At 47.1% G+C, this 20064-nt stretch overlaps 1 protein-coding gene and 1 long non-coding RNA gene across 10 annotated transcripts in view; one reads left to right on the forward strand and one right to left on the reverse strand.

Moving 5' to 3' along the window:
• The window catches only part of LOC123517678 (sodium-dependent phosphate transporter 1-B-like), a 177565-nt gene that overhangs the window by 12780 nt on the left and 144721 nt on the right, over window positions 1-20064 (reverse strand). For 5 of the 8 annotated variants that reach the window (XM_045278013.1, XM_045278011.1, XM_045278016.1 and 2 more), the window contains one exon: window positions 2772-3330. In XM_045278013.1, the coding sequence (XP_045133948.1) occupies window positions 2772-3009 (238 nt within the window). In that variant the 5' untranslated portion in view covers window positions 3010-3330. Of the gene's footprint in view, window positions 1-2771; window positions 3331-3376; window positions 3817-18605; window positions 18739-20064 lie in introns of those variants that run through there. The other 3 variants (XM_045278010.1, XM_045278009.1, XM_045278014.1) reach the window with 2 other exon arrangements.
• Window positions 4192-5549, forward strand: LOC123517680. Of its 2 annotated transcripts, none has more exons than XR_006678534.1 (2): window positions 4192-4960; window positions 5333-5549. It is a non-coding gene; the product is annotated as an uncharacterized LOC123517680 (long non-coding RNA). The 2 variants fall into 2 exon arrangements; XR_006678533.1 differs by having other exon boundaries at window positions 4192-4938.

The raw sequence follows: 20064 nt of genomic DNA on the forward strand, positions 1-20064 counted from the left end.
TCATATAGGCCTGTACTCTCAAACACTTCAGCGCTTCACCTCCACTATTTCAAAAGGCTTTATCTAAATTAACGAGATTTTAACATGTTTTTTACAATTCTAGAGGCAGACTGACAAAACTTCTACATTATTAACTGCAGAAACACTCTTGTAAACCCCGTTCATCATTTCTGTAGCTTTGGAAAATAGTCGTGGTGAGAGAGCAAAGGGTTTCTGAATGCGGAACATGCACTCAGTGATAAGGAATAGAATAGAAGCCACATTCCCTTCCCTCTAGCCACATTCTTGTACCTAATTTATTCTCACCAACTATAATTTTTGACGGACTAGTTATGTAAGTACGTTTTTTTTAGAGGTTTCTTTCTTGTTGGAATGACACCAGAGAGAGAGAGAGAGAGAGAGAGAGAGAGAGAGAGAGAGAGAGAGAGAGAGAGAGAGAGAGAGAGAGAGAGAGAGAAACGAAAATTTTGGCGCAGCAACAGAGGTCATATGGCGTAGAGAGAGAGAGAGAGAGAGAGAGAGAGAGAGAGAGAGAGAGAGAGAGAGAGAGAGAGAGAGAGAGAGAGAGAGAGCGAGCAAAGGGAAGTATGAAAAATCAGCGAGGGAGGAAGAGGAGCACCTAGAGGGAAGGAATCGAGGTCAGTGATGCAACGCGCGGCCCACAATTAACCTGGAAACACGGAAACAACGGAGAGAACGCGTCTTGACTCCCTCATCTCTGCTGGACGCTCGCGAATAGAAGAAACAACAACAGGAGCCATTCATTATCTCACACGCCCGGCAGAAGATAGCGAGAGATATACTACAGTGGAGTTATCAATGAGGAAACGTTCTTGGGAGTGAGTCAGTGAGTCGTTGAGGTAGGCAGGAGTCAGAAAGGTGGGGAGCGTCAAGGCCGTGGGAAGCAGAGCGGCGCACTTGATAGTCTGAGTGACACTGGTGGAAAAGTAAACACTAGGAACGAACACGCTCTAACAGGCTGCTTCCTCTGCCCCCTTCCCGCACCTGCCCGCTGTCCCATAGAGTGCACCACCTCGCCATCTCACCACCTAACTTCACACGCGGCGCACTCCCCTGTATTGTCCTCGCCGGCTTCTCTGAACAGCATTACCGCAGCACCAATAGTCAAAGTGAGGCGACTACAAACAAGTGAAATACACACCTAATACCTATCGGAAACGTAAATTTGTCTTATATCTTCTCAAACCTCCCTATTGACTTTGCACGGACCTAATTAAAGGAGTCTATTCCTGTCACCTATTCACACCTGCCAAGACACATATATTACCTTACACCTGTCTGGCTGCCACAATTTTCCTTGCTCTCCTGCTACGTCAATTATCTCTCTCTCTCTCTCTCTCTCTCTCTCTCTCTCTCTCTCTCTCTCTCTTTCTGAGCCGACGAGCAATAGAGGAGTGAAAAGAGGGAGGAAGGAATGTAGAGGCATGTTTTCAGTGGGCTCCTTTCTCAAGGTGTGCCTCCGCGTACGTACCAAGATGTTTTAGCTCTTAATTCAGTCATGGTCATTTTCGTAGGTTTGGGAACACAGCCAACTGGGTCTGGCCCTCTCCCTCTCTCCTCCTTGTCCCTCTCCTGTCCTATCATCGTCGCTTTTCTCCTTCCCCTCTACCCTCCTCCCCTCAGCCTGATTCTTTCATATCTCCCCTCTCTCTCTCTCTCTCTCTCTCTCTCTCTCTCTCTCTCTCTCTCTCTCTCTCTCTCTCTCTCTCTCTCTCTCTCTCTCTCTTTCTTGTCCTTTCCTATGATCGTCATCATCCTCTATCCACTTTCTCCCCCCCTCTATCCACTTTCTCCCCCTCTCTCTCTCTCTCTCTCTCTCTCTTTCTTCATGATTGCACCATATCTTTGTGTGACGGCTTTATCAGAGAGCGAGGGGCCAAGATTAATTCTCTCTCTCTCTCTCTCTCTCTCTCTCTCTCTCTCTGGTTCTTAGTTCTACCGGAAATCTACCCAGCCAGCGATTGAAGGAGATAGCCAGCAGATAAGGATAAGTGGGATAAGGCCTGATAAAGGGAGTTTGGGAGCTACGAGGGGCAGGTTAGTGGTGGAATGACGACGTACGCACACCTGTCGCAAGGTACAAGGTGCAGCGTGACTGTCTGTCTGCCTAGTACTGGTCAGCTGTTGAGATTGGTTCATCAGACGTAATTGTGTGTGTTAGCAGCCAGACCAAACCCGCCCGCCTTCCTCCCTCACCTACCCTGCCTGCCTGCCTGCCTGCCTGCCTGCCCGCCCGCCTCACCTCACCTCAGCTCAGCTCCCAGCGTGTCACTCACTCCCTGCCACCTCCCCTCCCCTCCCTGTCACACACACCTCATAGCAACCGCCATGTCCTCCTCCATCCTTCTCTCACCTAACCTGCAAATGTCACTCAAATCCTCGACGTCTATTCATTTAGATATTAAATACTCTATTTTCTCACCTGTTTCCTTCTAATTCCTGTACAGAAATTAAAGGGCCAAGAAGCTACAGTCATTAATGCAAATAAATTACCAAGAAGCTACAGTCATTAATGCAAATAAATTACATTCATTGAAGTTCGATAATGAAGTGAGTTACGTGGAATAGTCGGATGCTTGTTAGGTTTTCGAGATCCAAGATAAAATAGAAAAAGAAAAGTGAAGTGATATTGCAAGAGAATAACGTTCAGTGCAGAGATAAAACGCACAAAAGTTTTCCTCGAAATTCGAGCACGTACAGTGTATAAATAAAAGACTTCCTGCGTACAGAGAAACAAGATCAGCACTTACCTATGAGCACTGCACCCAAGACCTCGAAAATCGTGGCCAGGATGCAGGCGTTGCGGAGCGTGAGGACTCCTGAGCCCACAGAGGTTCCGAAGGAGTTAGCCACGTCATTGGCCCCAACCCCGAAGGCGAGGATGAAGGACACAATGAAGCCAGCGATGGCAAAGGGCAGGAGCTCCTGAGACCAGGGCTCCATGGAAACGGGGGGAGGGGGCACGGAGGTGAGTGTGGTGAGGGACATGAGGGAGATAATTGGGTTGACGGACTAAGGAGAATCACTAGGTGTGGGTGAGTGACGGAGTGAGTGAGGAAAGGAATGAATCACAGAGTCTTGTAATAGAGGAAGCTAGTGAGTCAAGTGGAGGAGTGTTTGGTTGTGTGCGCGAGATGGGCTGCGACGGAGCTGGGAGATTGGGGAGACTGGAATGAAGTAAAGTGTGAGTGAGTGAGTGAGTGGGATGACTAAGAGTTGAGTCTAAGAGTTGGGTGTATGTCACAGGAAGGTGTGGGCGGGGCAGGGGCGACGAGGGTAGCAGGAACAGCAGGAGCTCCTGACGGGGACCTGGACGAGGGAGAAACAAGAGACTCAGCAAGACGCGCAGACTCACCGATGAGGACGGCGCCGAGGATTTCTGCCACAGTAGCGATGCAACAAGCCTGCCGCAGAGTGAGCACCTTGGCGCCCACGCTCGTGCCGAAGACGTTAGCTACATCGTTGGCTCCCACCCCGAAGGAGAGGATGAAGGCCAGGACGAAACCCAGAATGATAATCCAAAGTGTGGACGAGTGCCATTCTGCCAGCGAGGAGGACCCTGGTGCCTCGGGAGCGAGCGTGGTGGTGGTGGTGATCTCGAAGCCTGGCGTGTCGGCCAGGCAGGACAAAACCACCGCCAACACCAACGTTACCACGAAGGCCGCGCGCATGGCTCTCGAATTGGTGCTGAGAGCGTGTGACGTACAGGGAGGGCAGGTGCGGGCAGCACGTGTCGAGCTGTAGGAGTCGTGTGCAGCTAGACTGTGGCCTAATGTACTACTACCGTCCTGTCGGCACTGCCTCGCTTATATATCCGACACCGCCGTAACCACGCCCCTCGAACACCGCGGTCCCGCCTCCCACGGTGACCTCAGCCCCCACACATTGCATCCTACACCCCCTCACACCCCCTACACACACAGGGACACACACACACACACACACACACACACACACACACACACACACACACACACACACACACACACACACACACACACACACACACACCTTCAACACTCGATCATGCACCAACATAAAACTGACCTACATATTTTTTCTCACTTTTGCGTCGATTTGTTGTTGTTCTCCCCCTGCCCCATACTACCCATCCATGACTACAGGGGGCACCACCTGGGTTGGGGGGCCAAGGGGCACTGGGGACAAGTACAAAGGGGTGTTAGGAGCAGGGGGTGGGATTGAGGGAAGGAGGGAGGGATCAGGAGGGATATTGTTGTTGCTACTTTGGAGATCTAACTTTATAATTATTCCTTCGCCTGCACTAAGTTGACCTTGGCTGAGCGGCTGTCAGTCTGTCAGTCTCTCTTCTAGCCTCAGGATTGTGCTCTGCCTTGCTCAGCCCTGCCCTGCCTCCTCCTTACGTAATAATCTTACCACCAGTAACTTTACACTCATCCAAACACTCACACATTCACACGCTACCACCACCAGTATAGTGCGCATCACCACCACTCACTGCCATTCACGCTTCGCGCCACCATTCAGCCGCTGTGTGCCGGGTAAAGACGCACAGACAGACACACACACACACACACACACACACACACACACACACACACACACACACACACACGATTCCTTTACTTTCACCTGTCATGTCTCTGATCTTTTCCTGCAGCGCTTTCATCTCTTTCTCCTCCTTTCCTTCTCTTCCTCCTTTTTGTAGCTCTTCACCTCGTCTCCTTATTCCTTGATAATCGGTTCAGTGGGTCACGAGGACAATCATTGCGCCTCTACACTCTTATCTCTACTCTCTCCAGTTTCCCAGATACAGATAGATACTACTCCTCGCGGTGGCACTCGTGGTCTATCAGAGTCACCGCTAGCGACTCTCAATTTTCCCTGCGCGACATCTGCGGCCCATGGCTGTCCAGTCACACTCTCTCGCTTGGAGCCGTAAGTCTCTCTCAAACGCAAGGTATTCTGTGGTGCTTGATTATTCTGCCTGATTACTTTGTTGATTGATAGCTTTAAGCGTCGTAATAAAATGATCATTGAATTGGTATATCATGGAGTGTATAGTGTTAATATCTACAGTACTCGAATTCTGAATGACTAACTGATCGATCGTTTGAAGTGTCTTAATAGGAAAGTCACTGAATTATGTTTACCTAACTGAATTAAAGTGTAATATTATGAACGATCTACGCAGTCTTATATTACTGACCCAGCTTGTCTGTGGCATTGGAGATGAAAATTATCGTGCTTATTGTTACAACGGTTTTTAATTAAGAATCTTTCCTTCCTTCCTTTCTCTTCTTTCTTTATCATTCTCCCATCCGTCCTTTAGAACCGTTCCCGGTCTTCACTTATCGCTTCATCTCCATGAGCTGGTTCCATCCGGCGTGGCACGGCGTGGGCTGAGGCAGGCTTGTGCTGGGCAGGCTTGTCCAGGCTCCGTGGCAGATGTCGTCAGGCGCGCCCTGTAATACTAATGACTAGGTTGTTATTACGTATTATATCAATACACTTAACATGAAGAAGAAATACATAGTGATTCATTGTAGTAACTCGTATTAATGTTCCTAAGATTAGAAAAAGTACGGACATGCAATAACTAACTGATGTCAGAGAGAGAGAGAGAGAGAGAGAGAGAGAGAGAGAGAGAGAGAGAGAGAGAGAGAGAGAGAGAGAGAGAGAGAGAACGTTTTCTTCCACCCATTTTCTTTCACTGCAGCAATGAGTGGGTGGCACCATCACCCCACTTCCTCCCTCCCATTCCCCCCCTCCCTCTCTGAACACTTTCCCTCCTCCCCTTCTCCTCCCTCCCTCCCTCTCACTAACCACTTCTTCCTCCTCTTCTCTCTTTGACCCTTTGATCTTTTCCTTCCCTCCACTTCTTTACCCAACGTGAAGGAAAAATGAGGAAAGAAAGAAAAAGGTGAAAATATATTTACCAAAAAAGAGGAAAAATGGGAAAAGGAAAGTAATGAATAAAAATGTGTTTACGAATATGAAGAGTGAGAGAAAAGAAGAAAGAAGAATAAAATAAGAGCGAGTATAATGACAATAACAAAAATGAAAATACGCCTCTGAAGAATAATAGAAAAAAAAAAAAAAAGGCGAAGACTCGAAAATAAGAGGACGTTCACCAGTGATAAAATATTAGAAAAAAGTGAAAAAAAATTTTTTTTGCCTAAGGGAGAAAACTAAGCATTTGGAAAAAAAGGCATCTAGAAAAACGCTCCGAAAAAAATATATATAAAAAAGCCAATTTGAAACAATAAGAATGCCACGAGAGAGAGAGAGAGAGAGAGAGAGAGAGAGAGAGAGAGAGAGAGAGAGAGAGAGAGAGAGAGAAACAATAACGAGGAAAAAATAAACATATGAACTGGAAGAACACTATGGAACGAGTAATAAAAGAGTAAGAATGAGAGTACCTGTGTGATTAAGATAACAGGTCCGAGATAATGCAAGATAATACAAAATCGCAAGAACAAGTCCAAAGTCCAAAACGGCACAAGATAACACAAAATTCGGCAGTGAAAAAAATGTGACGGAATATGCTAAATTCTGGTGGGTCATGAGAGGCTGGTGAGTGAAGAGTGAGTGATGTGTCATGAGGCAGAGGGAGTGAGTGAGTGAGTGAGTGGGTGGGTGGGTGTGCGAATCAGGTGGCGCGGCGCAGCAACAGGCGCCCGCAGGTAGTTGTCAATACCATCATATAATTGGTTTTGTACATAATGGAAAAGGTCACACTAACCTTGGTCATAAGGAGGGGGAGGGAATACCTATCTAGTGTCTCAAGAGGGGCGTCTTTTTCTCCCGGTAACAGACTTCGTATTCTCTCCACACCGCAAGCCGGGGACAGAGATACATGAAGGCTGCCGTAACAAGTCACCAGGCCTACACGTGGCAGTTCCTGGGTAAAGCATACCTTTCCTTTCCTTTCCCTTGTCATCCACATCCGTGAATTTGTCTGATCATTAAAAGTTCCTTACTGACTCGGCATGAACAATCTGATTAAGTATATTCCATTCATTTACTTTTCTATAAAAAAGAGTTTCTTTCAATCTATTTTCAAAATTTAACCATAATTTTCGAACCAGTTATTTACTGCATGTCCTACCCTGATTACACTAATCCTAAGGATTTTGTGTAGATATCAAGTGTCACTTAGAGCAACCCAAAAAGAGGCACTCCATTGACAGGTGCCGCGCATTCACCCAGGTACTTTGCCTCTAGCATGTCACTGCCACCTGCTAACTATCCCCTATTGCCTATTCATCACCGGCGCTGTACCGTTGCCCTGACGTCCGACGAAGTGTCATGACAAGGGAAACTAGGACCAAAATATAGCTGAGGCGTGCATGGTAGGGAGTGTCTGGTAAAGGGTGTGGATAGGGAGACTCGTGCCATAGAGAAACTGCCACGTGCAGACCTGATGGCTCCTTATAACTTCCCTTATTTTCTTATGATCTTTTATGACGGATAGGAATGTGAATGGACAGAGAATGATGGAACAGGACGGAGAGAAGCTAAGGGTGTGGGAAGGACTGATGTGACTAGCTGGGGGATGGAGTGTAAGTGTTAGATGCAGAAAGATTGATGGGACAAGTATGGGAAGTAATGTGAACAGTATAGTAATGAGTACTATTTGCTTGTCACCACCTATCGGTGTATAGCTAGGCTGCCTCACTGGCTAGGATGCTGGAGTGCTTGTTTCGCCCTCTTTTCACCCTCTTCTGGCTGTACCTTGGAACAGTGGGGGCGCGCCAAATAAGACTCCAAATACAGGAGTCCGTGGTTTCGTTGTTCGGGAATGCGCAGCCCTGGGTGTGCTTTCCTATTTTCACAATAATTAATGCCACCTCCAGTACTTGTTGTCAGTCAGCGTGAGTGATGGTGTGGACAACACGCCCCTAAAGAAGTGACGACAAACATGAGCTGAGGTGTGCAGGAGTCCAGCAGAAAAAGGATCGCGTGGCCATGACTTTGTTTTTCAGTGCAGTGTGAGGCGCTGAGGAATCACAACATAATGTGTACCTGACGCCTGTGGTGGATATAAAGCACAAGGAACCTGGTGACAAACAATCAAGAGGTAGAAAATAAATAAATAAATGAACAATATTAAGATGCATAACAAGTTAGACGGTCACAGTCGGTGGATCTATGACGCAAGCGTTCTCACTTCAAATCAGGATAAATTAAAAAACTAACGTGCAATCTCGTGTTGAAATGCGTCACTTAGAAAAAATGAGGAAAAGTGAGCTTTGGTATCAAATTTCTGCAGATTTGTCTTTGAATATTGATAGTGACTGAGAACAATATGTAGAACTATCAAGGCCAAAGTCAGTCTTGTTGGTGTGATACGGAAGATCGGGGGGAGGGGGAGGGTGACGCTATCTAGAAGAGACTTTGCGCGAAAATGCTTGGGAACATCTCGTGTGGTATGAGGAAAAAACATGTCATAATGTTAGTCTGGCAATGTAATGCAAGCAGTGGATCTATCGGGGACATGTACCCTGAGAGGATGTGTACCCTGTGCCAAAGCAGGCAGTCAAGGGCTATTGTGTAAGACGGGGGCATCACTCCTGCATCATTAAGGAGGTGCATTAGAAAAAGATAAATACATCCGTTACAAGGCGGCCATGGAGCGAGAGATGGAATAAAGAATCAGGAGGCGAGGCGGAGGGGAGAGGGGAGCACTTGGCAGTTAAATATACTGATCGTCAGAGAACGTAAAAAAAAAAAGCAAAGAACTGTAGGACTACCTTTCAAGAACGTAAGGGCATAAGAACACAACACAAGGAAAGCGGCAAGAAGCCGTCAAGCCCACACGTGGCAGGCCCTGCACCTCTGAGGCCTCGTCAGCGTGGAAGCATCGTGAAGCGGACTGTAGAAGCTGCGCCCAAAAACCGTATTTTCTAGACCTTAAGTCCCTGTCTAAGAGATGAAGGCCTCGCTCATGAAAAATCCTCTCATTTCTTCCTTCCTCTTAGTCTCTGATCCCTTCCTTTGCCCCACACGGCTCCTACAACACGTGACGAAGGACACAAAGAAATACAAAAGAAAAACAAACATTAACTCTGTTGGTCCTTACACGACTGTTTGTGAGGGACTGTAGTAACAAAATGAGAGAAATAGAATACCATGAGACAAAATGATAAAATAAGGAAGAAGAATGAGAATGATACAACGGATACGAACAAGATAAAGAAGTAGCAAGCAGTTCACTGAGCCAATGGAGGAAAAAAATAAGCAAGAAACCAGTTTGTGTGCGTCATTACTATTAGGAGAAGGAGGGGGGAGAGGAAGAGGGGAGGAAGAAAGAGGGGGGGGAGGAAGAGGGAGGAAGAAAGAGGGGGAGAAAGGGCCAAGGTTGAGGTAAAGATTTCGTACAGGAAGAGAAGGAAAGAAAATCACACGACAGAAAAGGAAGATGAGGAAGAGGAAGAAGAGGAAGAATAAGGAGAAACGAAAAAAAAGGTAGAGAAAAAATAACAATGAGAAAGAATGGAATGAGGATTAAATGGAGAGAAAAGTTGAAGAGGAAGAGGAGGAGGAGGAGGAGGAAGAGGAGGAAGAGGAGGAGGAGGAGGAGGAGGAGGAGGAGGAGGAGGAGGAGGAGGAGGAGGAAGAGGAGGAAGAGGAAGAAGAGGAGGAGGAGGAGGAGGATCACGTGTTAGAGAGAGATAGGGGAGGGAGGCACGTGAGGGAGGGAGGCACGTGAGGAAGCGTGGGAAGACAGGCGAGAAGAAAGTGATGGCAAGAAAACGCAATGGAACACAAGAAAAAAATTAATAAACTACTAAACTACATAATGTAAACTAAAACGAAGAAAATTGACTAAGAATTTAATTATCGTCTCTCTCTCTCTCTCTCTCTCTCTCTCTCTCTCTCTCTGAACAAACTTTCTTTTTCTCTTAAGAACGCATCCGGGCAAACGCGGGAATAGTGAATCAGGAGAAGGAAGAGGAGGAGGAAGAGGAGGAGGAGGAGGAGGAGGAGGAGGAGGAGGAGGAGGAGGAGGAGGAGGAGGAGGAGGAAACTTGACTTGTAGATCCTTAAAAAATAACATCAAATCTAGTTCCCCGCCGCGTCCCGTATCCGCCCTTACATCTTCAGTGCCCTCGGTGATTCCCCTGTGCTGGTTCACTGTTGCTGCTGCTGCCGCCGGTGCCCCGCTGTCCGACCCTCTTCCCGTGCCAAGCCCTCTCCTAATACCATCACAGCCACCGCCACCACGAGACCACAGAACTATAGACCCCTTGACTGGTAATGATAGTTGTATATCCTTCATAGCTTATAATAGTTACAATACTTGAGCTTCATTATTAGGGACTTTGCATTTCTTTATTTAACACCATCACTGACGTCACCGCCATCACCACTACCACCACCACCACCCACCACCAGCACACCAAGACATAACCAATTTATTGAACTTGTCTACTTATGATAATAGACACCACCAATGTATTTAATGGTTGAAAGATGATAATACTAATGCGATTGTGACTTGAACTTTATAATTAAGAACTTTACATTTCTTGATTAACAGAAACACCACTACCCCCACCACCACCTCCACCACCACTATTAAGACACCACCAACAATGGAATTTTTCAGTCAAGGATAAGATACCAACAAAGTATTCAAAGGCTGACTCTTCAACATTTAAGCGTCATAATTTTGAACTTTGCAGTCCATTCTGTACCATCAGGAGACTTCCCACCACAAAGACACGCTTGCTAATAATAGAACGCACTTGTTACTTCACCTTGATCATTAAAGACTTGTACTGCCTTATCTAAATACTAGAAATAATGAAACCAGTCACTTTGAGACGTCACCAATACATTAAACCATTTGACGGAAGGTGTTTGTAAGATGTTTGTTGTTTGAGCTTCATTACCGAGCTTGTTGGGGTTTCGCTCACTGCCATGACAATAACAAAGTAAATATATAAAACAAAAATAGGAAATTAAATAAGAATAATGAAAGTTTGATCACGAGGTATACGTAAGATTCTTGCACTACCATATATACATAAATGACAGATAAATAAAGACACTGTCCCGTATATGAATAATTAGCTTTCCTATAGTAACCGGAAATAAAAAGAAAATGTAAGTCTTGTCACAGGATTTAGAAGATTATCCTTAACAAATACTACTATGAAGGATATGAAGAAACAGAGATGTGATTCTTTTCATTATTTGTGGTGATTACAAGCACTGAGGTGTTAGGAAATATTCGCAGAGAAAAATAGACAATGAAGGCAGTACTAGTGATGTTAATAGTAGTAATAGTGGTAGTGGTGGTGGTGGTAGTGGTGGGGGTGGTGGTAAAGGTGGTAGTAGTAGTAATGATGGTAGTAGTAGTAGTAGTAGTAGTAGTAGTAGTAGTAGTAGTAGTAGTAGTAGTCGTAATGATTAATACTACTACTACTAATAAATAATAATAATAATAAAGCTAATAACAATAACAAAAATACTAAACAATAAATAAAAAACACACATTAACAGACACGGGAAGAACGGCAGGGGAGGAGAAGCCTTTCCTTGTACAATCCCACTACCCTACTTCCCTTCAGATCACCTCAGACAACGTAACCTGTCACACACACACACACACACACACACACACACACACGAGCCAACCAGTCTTCAAGCGTCTGTGCGTCTGTTTCTCCTCAGCGCGTCCCAGTGCAGCCTACAACCCTCAGCAATGATTTCCTGCCACTCATTACCACACTGAATTAAAGCTATCGGTAATGTTAAGAGGTGGTGGTGGTGGTGGTGGTGGTGGTGGTGGTGGTGGGGTGGTGAAGGCTGCTTAACTGGTCGTTGTTAGCTATGCAACCCACGGGACGCTCCTGAACCTCGCCTTGCATAGTGATGAACTGTGCACATTCGAGGCTCTCTCTCTCTCTCTCTCTCTCTCTCGGCGATGAGTGTGCTTCTAGTGCGTAAATAAATGGCTGTCTACTTCCTTTTTCTATTTTTCTTGTTTTTTTTCTCTCATTGCATTAGTTTTTCTCTTTGTCTAATATTTATTTATTTGTTTTTTCTTCTTACTTTGTTTCCCATTCGATTTTTTTTCTTTCCTGATTTTTTTTTGAGGGGAAGAGTTGTGTTTGTTCTCTCTCTCTCTCTCTCTCTCTCTCTCTCTCTCTCTATTTCTCTTTCGCATAACGATGACCTTTCTTCCTTATATTATTGCAGCAAGAGAGAGAGAGAGAGAGAGAGAGAGAGAGAGAGAGAGAGAGAGAGAGAGAGAGAGAGAGAGAGAGAGAGAGAGAGAGAGACTGGTCTCCCTCAACCCCTCACCTCACTCAAGGTTACTCTTCCTCCCTCCCTCTCTTTCCATTCTTCCCTTCCTTTCTTCCTTCCTTGCCTCACCCTATTCCATACCTCCTTCCCTTCCTTCCCTCTCTCTCCCTCCTTCCCTCCCTCACTCATTCCTTCCCTCCGAGCTAAGGTAACATAACTCAAGTTTCCTTATGAGGGAGGGAGAAAGGGAGGAGGAAGGAGAGGCGAAGTAAGAGGGTAAGGATGAAGAGAGGAGGAAGGAGAGGCGAGGGGAAGGAGGAAGGGAGGCGGAGAGGAGGTACGATGGGAGAGGTTGGGGAGGATGGAGGAGAGGGGATGGGAGAGTAGAAGGAGGGAGGGAGGAGAATTGGGAAGGGTGAAGGGAGGAGGAGGAGGAGGGAGGGAGGAAGGAGGGATTGGGAGGAAGGGAGGGAGGGAGGAGGAGGGAGGGAGGGAGAAGGGCATAGAGGCAAACATACCATTTCTCTTTTGTAGTAGTAGTAGTAGTAGTAGTAGTAGTAGTAGTAGTAGTAGTAGTAGTAGTAGTAGTAGTAGTAGAAGTAGTCGCAAATAGAGGAGGAGGAGGAGGAGGAAAGAGGAAATATCATGGTTGTAATTTAATATTATATAAAAAAAAAGTATGTAGACTGGGTACAACGAGAGAGAGAGAGAGAGAGAGAGAGAGAGAGAGAGAGAGAGAGAGAGAGAGAGAGAGAGAGAGAGAGAGAGAGAGGTAGGTGGGGAATAACAAAGATGAGACCAAGTATAGTAGTAGTAGTAGTAGTAGTAGTAGTAGTAGTAGTAGTAGTAGTAGCAGCAGTAGCAGCAGCAGCAGCAGCAGCAGCAGCAGCAGCAGTGGCAGCAGTGGTGGTGGTGGTGGTGGTGGTGGTGGTGGTGGCAGCAGCAGCAGCAGCAGCAGTGGCAGCAGCAGCAGCAGCAGCAGCAGCAGTAGTAGTAGTAGTAGTAGTAGTAGTAGTAGTAGTAGTAGTAGTAGCAGTAGTAGTAGCCGTAGCAGTAGTAGTAGAAGCAGTAGTAGTAGTCAGTGTGCGGCGTCTCCACCCATCCCTTCAATGACGGGCTCCAGGAAGCATTATTCCCTTCCTCATGACCATCCTTCACAAACTCTTCCTCTCATTTTCCTACTCCATCGCCCTCACTCCCTGTTGCTCCCTGCTAAACACGAGGACCGCTGCGTTTCCTGCTCTCCTCCTCCCGTACGTCACTGCTGGGAGCAAAGTGACAAGCGGGGAGGAGTCAGACGAGGACTCCGTTGACTCCGTTACGGTGAGTGGCAAGAGGAACACACTGGCCAGGCATCAAAGGCTAAGCAAGACGATACCGGATAAAAACTACGAGGAAGGGCAAGATCTGGAACTGCTGTGACGGGGACGAAGGTGACAGCATGACGTAAAAAGACTGGACAGAATGTTAATCCTACTAGCAAAGTGACAGGTGCTGGAAGTGAGGCTTTAAAAAGAGAAGATTTTTCAGTACAGGAAGACGAACGAAAAGAAAAAAAATGCAACAGAATGTACACGATACCAGCTCATAGACGGTAAATATGAGTATCTAACACCATTACTTTGCATTACCACTGTTGAAAATACAGAAAAAAGATAAAACAATGAACACACCCAATTAAGAGACGGTAAACAAGAACATCTAACATCACTACCCTGTACAGTCCTTTCATTAACAATACATGAGAGAAGGTAAGCCGAATGACTTGACACGCTTCATTAAACACACACAAGCTGCCCGGAGAAGGAAGAGAGTGAAAAATAACTTCATACTCTCTTTGTTTTGCATGCCTCACATCTTTCTTCTATTAAAACACGCGAATGAGGCAAGAATATTAACTCAATATAAACAGTTTTCCTTCTTGACCGCCAGCTCTTCCTGTACCTCCCTTTTCCCAGCACACACACACACACACACACACACACACACACACACACACACACACACACACACACACACACACACACACACACACACACACACACACAGTCCCTCAGAATGAATGACGCAAGAAGAGAGATAAAAACTAAGTTAATATCTACTTTCTCTCTCGTATCTTACAACGCGCAGCAGCTTCTTTGATAACCATTAAATGTAAGATACACTTGAAGACGATGTTTTACCTTACGACTCTAACAGGTGTAGAAGGGAAGTGAGGAGGAAGTGTGCGTGGACTGAGAGCATGGAAGGAAGCGCTGGGTGGGTGGGTGGGTGGTTGAGCAAGAGCGAGAAAGAGAGATGGTGGTAGTAGTGGTGGTGGTGGTGGTGGTGGTGGTGGTGAAGGAACAGGAAGTGGTCAGACTAGGTTAGTTCAACGTTGTTTTTCTTTCCATTTCATTACGAAAGAAGGAAGTGAAGAGATGGGAATGGGAAAAGGGGAAAGAAGAAACTGAGGAGGAGGAGGAGAGAGGAGGAGGAGGAGGAGGAGAGAGGAGGAGGAGGAGTAGAAAAAGGAGGAGGAGAAAAGAGGGGGGATAGAAGCAAGCACAGTGATGAAAGGTTGATGAATGGACAGGCTGAAGGTAACCGTGTGTGTGTGTGTGTGTGTGTGTGTGTGTGTGTGTGTGTGTGTGTGTGTGTGTGTGTGTGTGTGTGTGTGTGTGTGTGTGTGTGTGTGTGTGTGTGTGTGTGTTGCAATACTATAACACACATCTCCTCTAATGCTGCTTGCGTACGTACCCTAATAATGCACTGTGGAATTTGTATCTGTAGTAAACGACAATAATGTTGGTATTCTTGAAGCGAAAATGACAGGTGAGCATCGCAGAGTCAACACGCACAGGTAAGGTAACGTGTTGTTTTGCTTTTGTTTTTGCGAGTATGAGTAATGACGACAAAGGAAGAGATTTACGATAAGAGGGAGAGGAAATGCGTGAATAACGTAAGGCGGATAGAGAGAAGACTACAGAAAGACGAGGCAGAACAAGGACGGAAGAGGAGATGAATTCTAGGAAGGTGAAGGAGGAAAGGAAGGACGCACTACAAGGAAAACTAGATATTAACCTGAACCTGCAAAATACCACTTCACTGTACACTACCACACACTACCACTGACTGTACTCCATTACTGTATCACCCACATGCTACCACGCACTGTACCACACACTGTAAACAAACACTGTACCAGCCACATCATTACACTGCACCACACCACCATACTGCACCAGCCACACCCACCACACCCTGTAAACCATACTACTGAACATTAACCCCTTCAGTACTGGAACGCATTTTTTTACCTTGAGTTTTGGGTATGATTAGATGATTTTACTAACAATAGGAAGGGTCTATGGAGGTCAGAAGGTTAATGGCCCGAGTCTTCACAAGTTTTTGAGGCTGTTTTTAAAGTCACTAAATAGCAAGCAGGATAAATGTGGAAACGTGTCCTGGTACTGAAGGGATTAAGATGAACTTCTAGTAAATCAATGGCTAAGTAGTATTGGGGAAGAAACCAGTACAAGTCTTTGATCTTTCCATCTTCACCCAAAATTTCCTATCTCTCTCTCTCTCTCTCTGTGTGTGTGTGTGTGTGTGTGTGTGTGTGTGTGTGGGAAGTGAAGGGAAGAGAATGTGGGGGAGGGGGCAAGTTGGCAGAGAAGGAGAACGAGGAGGAGGAGGAGGAGGAGGAGGAGGAGGAGGAGGAGGAGGAGGAGGAGGAGGAGGGAGGGAGGGAGGGAGGGTAAGAGTAGAGATAGAGGGGAACAAGTTGACAAAACACGAACAAGAGAGAGAGAGAGAGAGAGAGAGAGAGAGAGAGAGAGAGAGAGAGAGAGAGAGAGAGAGAGAGAGAGAGAGAAACTGGGCGAGTCACGATGAGGGCAAGAAGGGCGGTAATGATGAGGAAAGCATTGATGTTAAGAAGCAGAAAAAGACGTGAGGGGGAAGCAGAGGAGAGCGGGAGGCGTGGCTGTGTTGGGTTGGGGGGAGAGAGGGAGAGGGAGGGAGAGCTGCGAGAATGCCAAAGTCAGGGCGGCTGGGAGGCAGGCAGGTTGTCTTCACGTGAGCAACACGAGGAAGGCAGCGGGGAGGTGGTGCTGGTGGAGTTGATGGTCACATTCTCTCACGTCTCTCTCTCTCTCTCTCTCTCTCGACCAGTTAAGAAGTCAACACCTCATGATCTTATGAGTGATGCTAAAAATATCGGAATCCTATTAGTATTTCTATATCAGTGTGAAATGAAGCACTCAGCTGTGCTTACGGCAGCCTGTGACGCAATGCTTATCACTTATTCTCCGGTGACGTCATAATGAAGACGAGAAGCGGAAGGAACACGTCACAGATGGAAAAATGACCAAATAAAGAATGATAGATGGACAGCAACAAATTCTGGCGGGAAATTGGGACTCTGTGCAGGTCTGACTGTCACCAAGTCAGTGACATCACATAGCTGGGAACTTGCGTCATCGACGGAATTAAGAAAGGAGGAGGAGCACGAGGACCTCGGTTAGCGGCACAGAGGCCTGGAGCATCCTCGTGGGGCTCTACAAAGAAATGTAAATACCATCCAGGAGAGAGTGAACATAGGAGTCGTGGGGAGTTGTTGGAGGCGGGGCAGAATGAGATGCGAGAGTAAAAAGAGAAGAAAAAAAAAAAAAGAGAGGAGTTGATGTTACTTGTTGGTGATCACGTGCCGCTCACGCCACGGCCACACACTTGTCCCGCAGCACGCTTCCACTTCTTGTACTCGCCCTGGCGCGGCTGCTCATCCCCCCTCGCGGTGGACGTGCCTGCTGTGGCGTGCCCTGTCTGGATGTGACTGTGTGTGCGCGCGTGTGCGTGTATGCATGAACATACATGTACGAATATTCATGCGTAAGAAACATACGCTTAGCCATAGTCCCATGTGTGTGTGTGTGTGTGTGTGTGTGTGTGTGTTGGTCGGCCTCGAGGTTGCTCCCCCGTGTCCTCGCATCGTGATTGGGCGAGGGCGAGGGTGTGTGCGCCCCGCCCCGCCTCCAGCGCCCCGCCACTCCCCCTGCAGGCAGCCAATGAGATGCTGCCATCTCAGGGTCAAGTGTGTGTGTGGAGAGAGAGAGAGAGAGAGAGAGAGAGAGAGAGAGAGAGAGAGAGAGAGAGATGAACGAGTAAGCAAGCAAAAAGACACACGGATAAACAGAAAGACAAACAGACAGACAAACCAGCAAAGACAGGCAGGTAAACAGAGAAAAACAGAAACTAGCCAAATCAGGCAGACAGGTGGACAAAGACAGACAACCCACCGACAACGGGCGGATAGACAGATAGACAAACCAGCAAAGACAGGCAAATACAGACATACATATGCGGAGAGACAGACAGAGAGAGAAGGAAAAGACAATTAAACTAAAGAGATACAAATAAACAAACAGGAAAAGAGACAAAGAGAAGCATGCAAAAGATGGCCAGACAGACAAGGAAAAAAGTAAGAAGGAGAATGTACGGCAAAGAAAACAAGAATATGAAAGCAGAAGAGAAAATAAAGAATAAGTTACAATAAAGAAAAGAAAAAGCAGAAAGATGGAGAAAATAAGGACGAGAGAGAGAGAGAGAGAGAGAGAGAGAGAGAGAGAGAGAGAGAGAGAGAGAGAGAGCGAACATAATATAGCACACGATGCCAAGAAAAGACCAGTGTGTGCTAACAGATCACAAACAACGGTGGCTGCAACTCATCATAAGGACCCTGAACTGCCTCCCTCGTGACCACCTGACGGAGTGGTGGTCGGGGCGGGCCGTGGCTGGCGGAGAGAGACAGCGGCGGGGCAGTGCTCTTTTACGCAACTTTCCGCATGCTTATTCAATACATACGCCTTCTTTCCCTTCCTCTGTCGCGGTTACGTCAGGAAGCGTGCAAATGTTAACGGGACTAGGAGGAAGCGGAGTTTGCGTCTTGTTTCCTCATCGCAAGGAATGGGAAAGACTATCTGTTGTAGCGAAGTCGATTTGGTAAAAAACGAAGCGCAATGGAGGTGGCGAAGACATTTGGCAAGTGCGGGAGGCAGCAGCTTGTGTTGCGGCGTCTGGCGAACTCCTGCCACGTAATCGGCATTCAGGGCGAGCGGCGGTGCATCAGCCCAGCATGACCCGCAGAGCTTCTTACGTCACTGTTTTTTTCCCTTCACGAACTGATCTGAGCAACGCGGATAAGCTAGATGGCCCGCTCGGCACTGTTCGCTTAGGTAATGTGGGCAGAACCAGGTGGCAGTGACACAAACAAATATAAAAAGAGCAATGATCTCACTAAACTCTTAAGTGTAATGTTATGTTGCAGTAGGTCAAAGTCTGAACCGCGGCCTAGGCTCCCTTACCTGAGAAGCGTCCTGTCTGAGCGACGATCTGGACCCAACTGCAACCCGGCGCTTCGGGAGCACCAGAGCACACTTGGGTTGGCGGCAAGTGTGGGGCGGGAGATAAGGATGGAGGCGGAGGCAGCTTTGGGAGGGGGAGAAGAGGAAAATGGGATACCGTTGTTGACTGGCCAAGGTAATGGGGGAAGGTGAGCGCACGAAAGCATAGAGAGACAGAGAGGGGGGGCACGAGGGAGAAACAAACGTGTTTAGGAAGAAATAGGAAAAAAGAAAACTGTAATGGAAAGACAGAAGAAAAAATAAAGAAATAGTAACCTTGAATTCCAACGTTGAACTTATGCAGGGGATTTAGTTTTAAGTAAAGGCTTTCTACGAAACTTGTGCCCGGCGGCGGAGGCGGCGCACGGTGACGCAAGACAGCTCTTCCCCGTCACTGACTCCCTGCAGTTATCCCACACACACGGTAAGATTTTCCGTATACTGAAAGCACACTATAAGTGTCCCACTCTTGTTGAGGTTTCTCGCAGCAAGCAGTCTCCCACTCTCAGAAAAACACCAAGGCCGGGCAGCACAAGGGCCGATTGTCTCCTCGCTGTGTTATCCCGCCACCACTAACTCGCAAAAACGCTACAAAATTGCAGGCATCACTTTTTGTTGTGCGGCGGCACATTCCTCTGCTGCGTCTGACTTCATGAGCTCCTTGAGATAACCGAAGGTGGCAAATGGATGAAGACGATAAAAACACACACAGTGAATGAAACAATGACGATAAATACTCGCAGATAACGGTGCACGTCAATGTGGACATTAACGCACTAACGAGACTACAGTCCACCAATTTGTTGAATTTGTTTCAACCAACGCCGAGTCACCCATTAAATAAAAAAAAAACAAAGAAAAAAAAAACAACAGGTTATTTTCACCCTGAGTTGGCTGTGACAGCGCCGCCGCCTGCTCCCATTTAGAAAAGTGTTGGAAATATCATGGAGCCAAGTCCCCCCTTGTCCCCAACCTCCCCACCCCCCACGGCCAGAACAATACGAGCGGCACGTCCAAGAGGAGCGAGTCGCCGCTTGGCAGGAGATGAGTCAGCGGAGGTGAGATAAAACTGCTGGCATCAGGAGGCGTCCTCAGCCCGCGTGTCCTTCGGCGGCTTGACCCCGTGGCCGCCACCGCTGCCCCGCGTGGAGGCTGCGTGCTGCATGCAGGGGTACGGCAGGCAGACAGGAACACAGACAGACAGACAGGAGAGAGAGAGAGAGAGAGAGAGAGAGAGAGAGAGAGAGAGAGAGAGAGAGAGAGAGAGAGAGAGAGAGAGAGAGAGAGAGAGAGAGAGAGAGAGAGAGAGAGAGAGAGAGAGAGAGAGAGAGAGAGAGAGAGAGAGAGAGAGAGAGAGAGAGAGAGAGAGAGAGAGAGAGAGAGAGAGAGAGAGAGAGAGAGAGAGAGAGAGAGAGAGAGA

Source organism: Portunus trituberculatus, chromosome 42 (genome assembly GCF_017591435.1).
Source record: "Portunus trituberculatus isolate SZX2019 chromosome 42, ASM1759143v1, whole genome shotgun sequence".
Taxonomy (NCBI): domain Eukaryota; kingdom Metazoa; phylum Arthropoda; class Malacostraca; order Decapoda; family Portunidae; genus Portunus; species Portunus trituberculatus.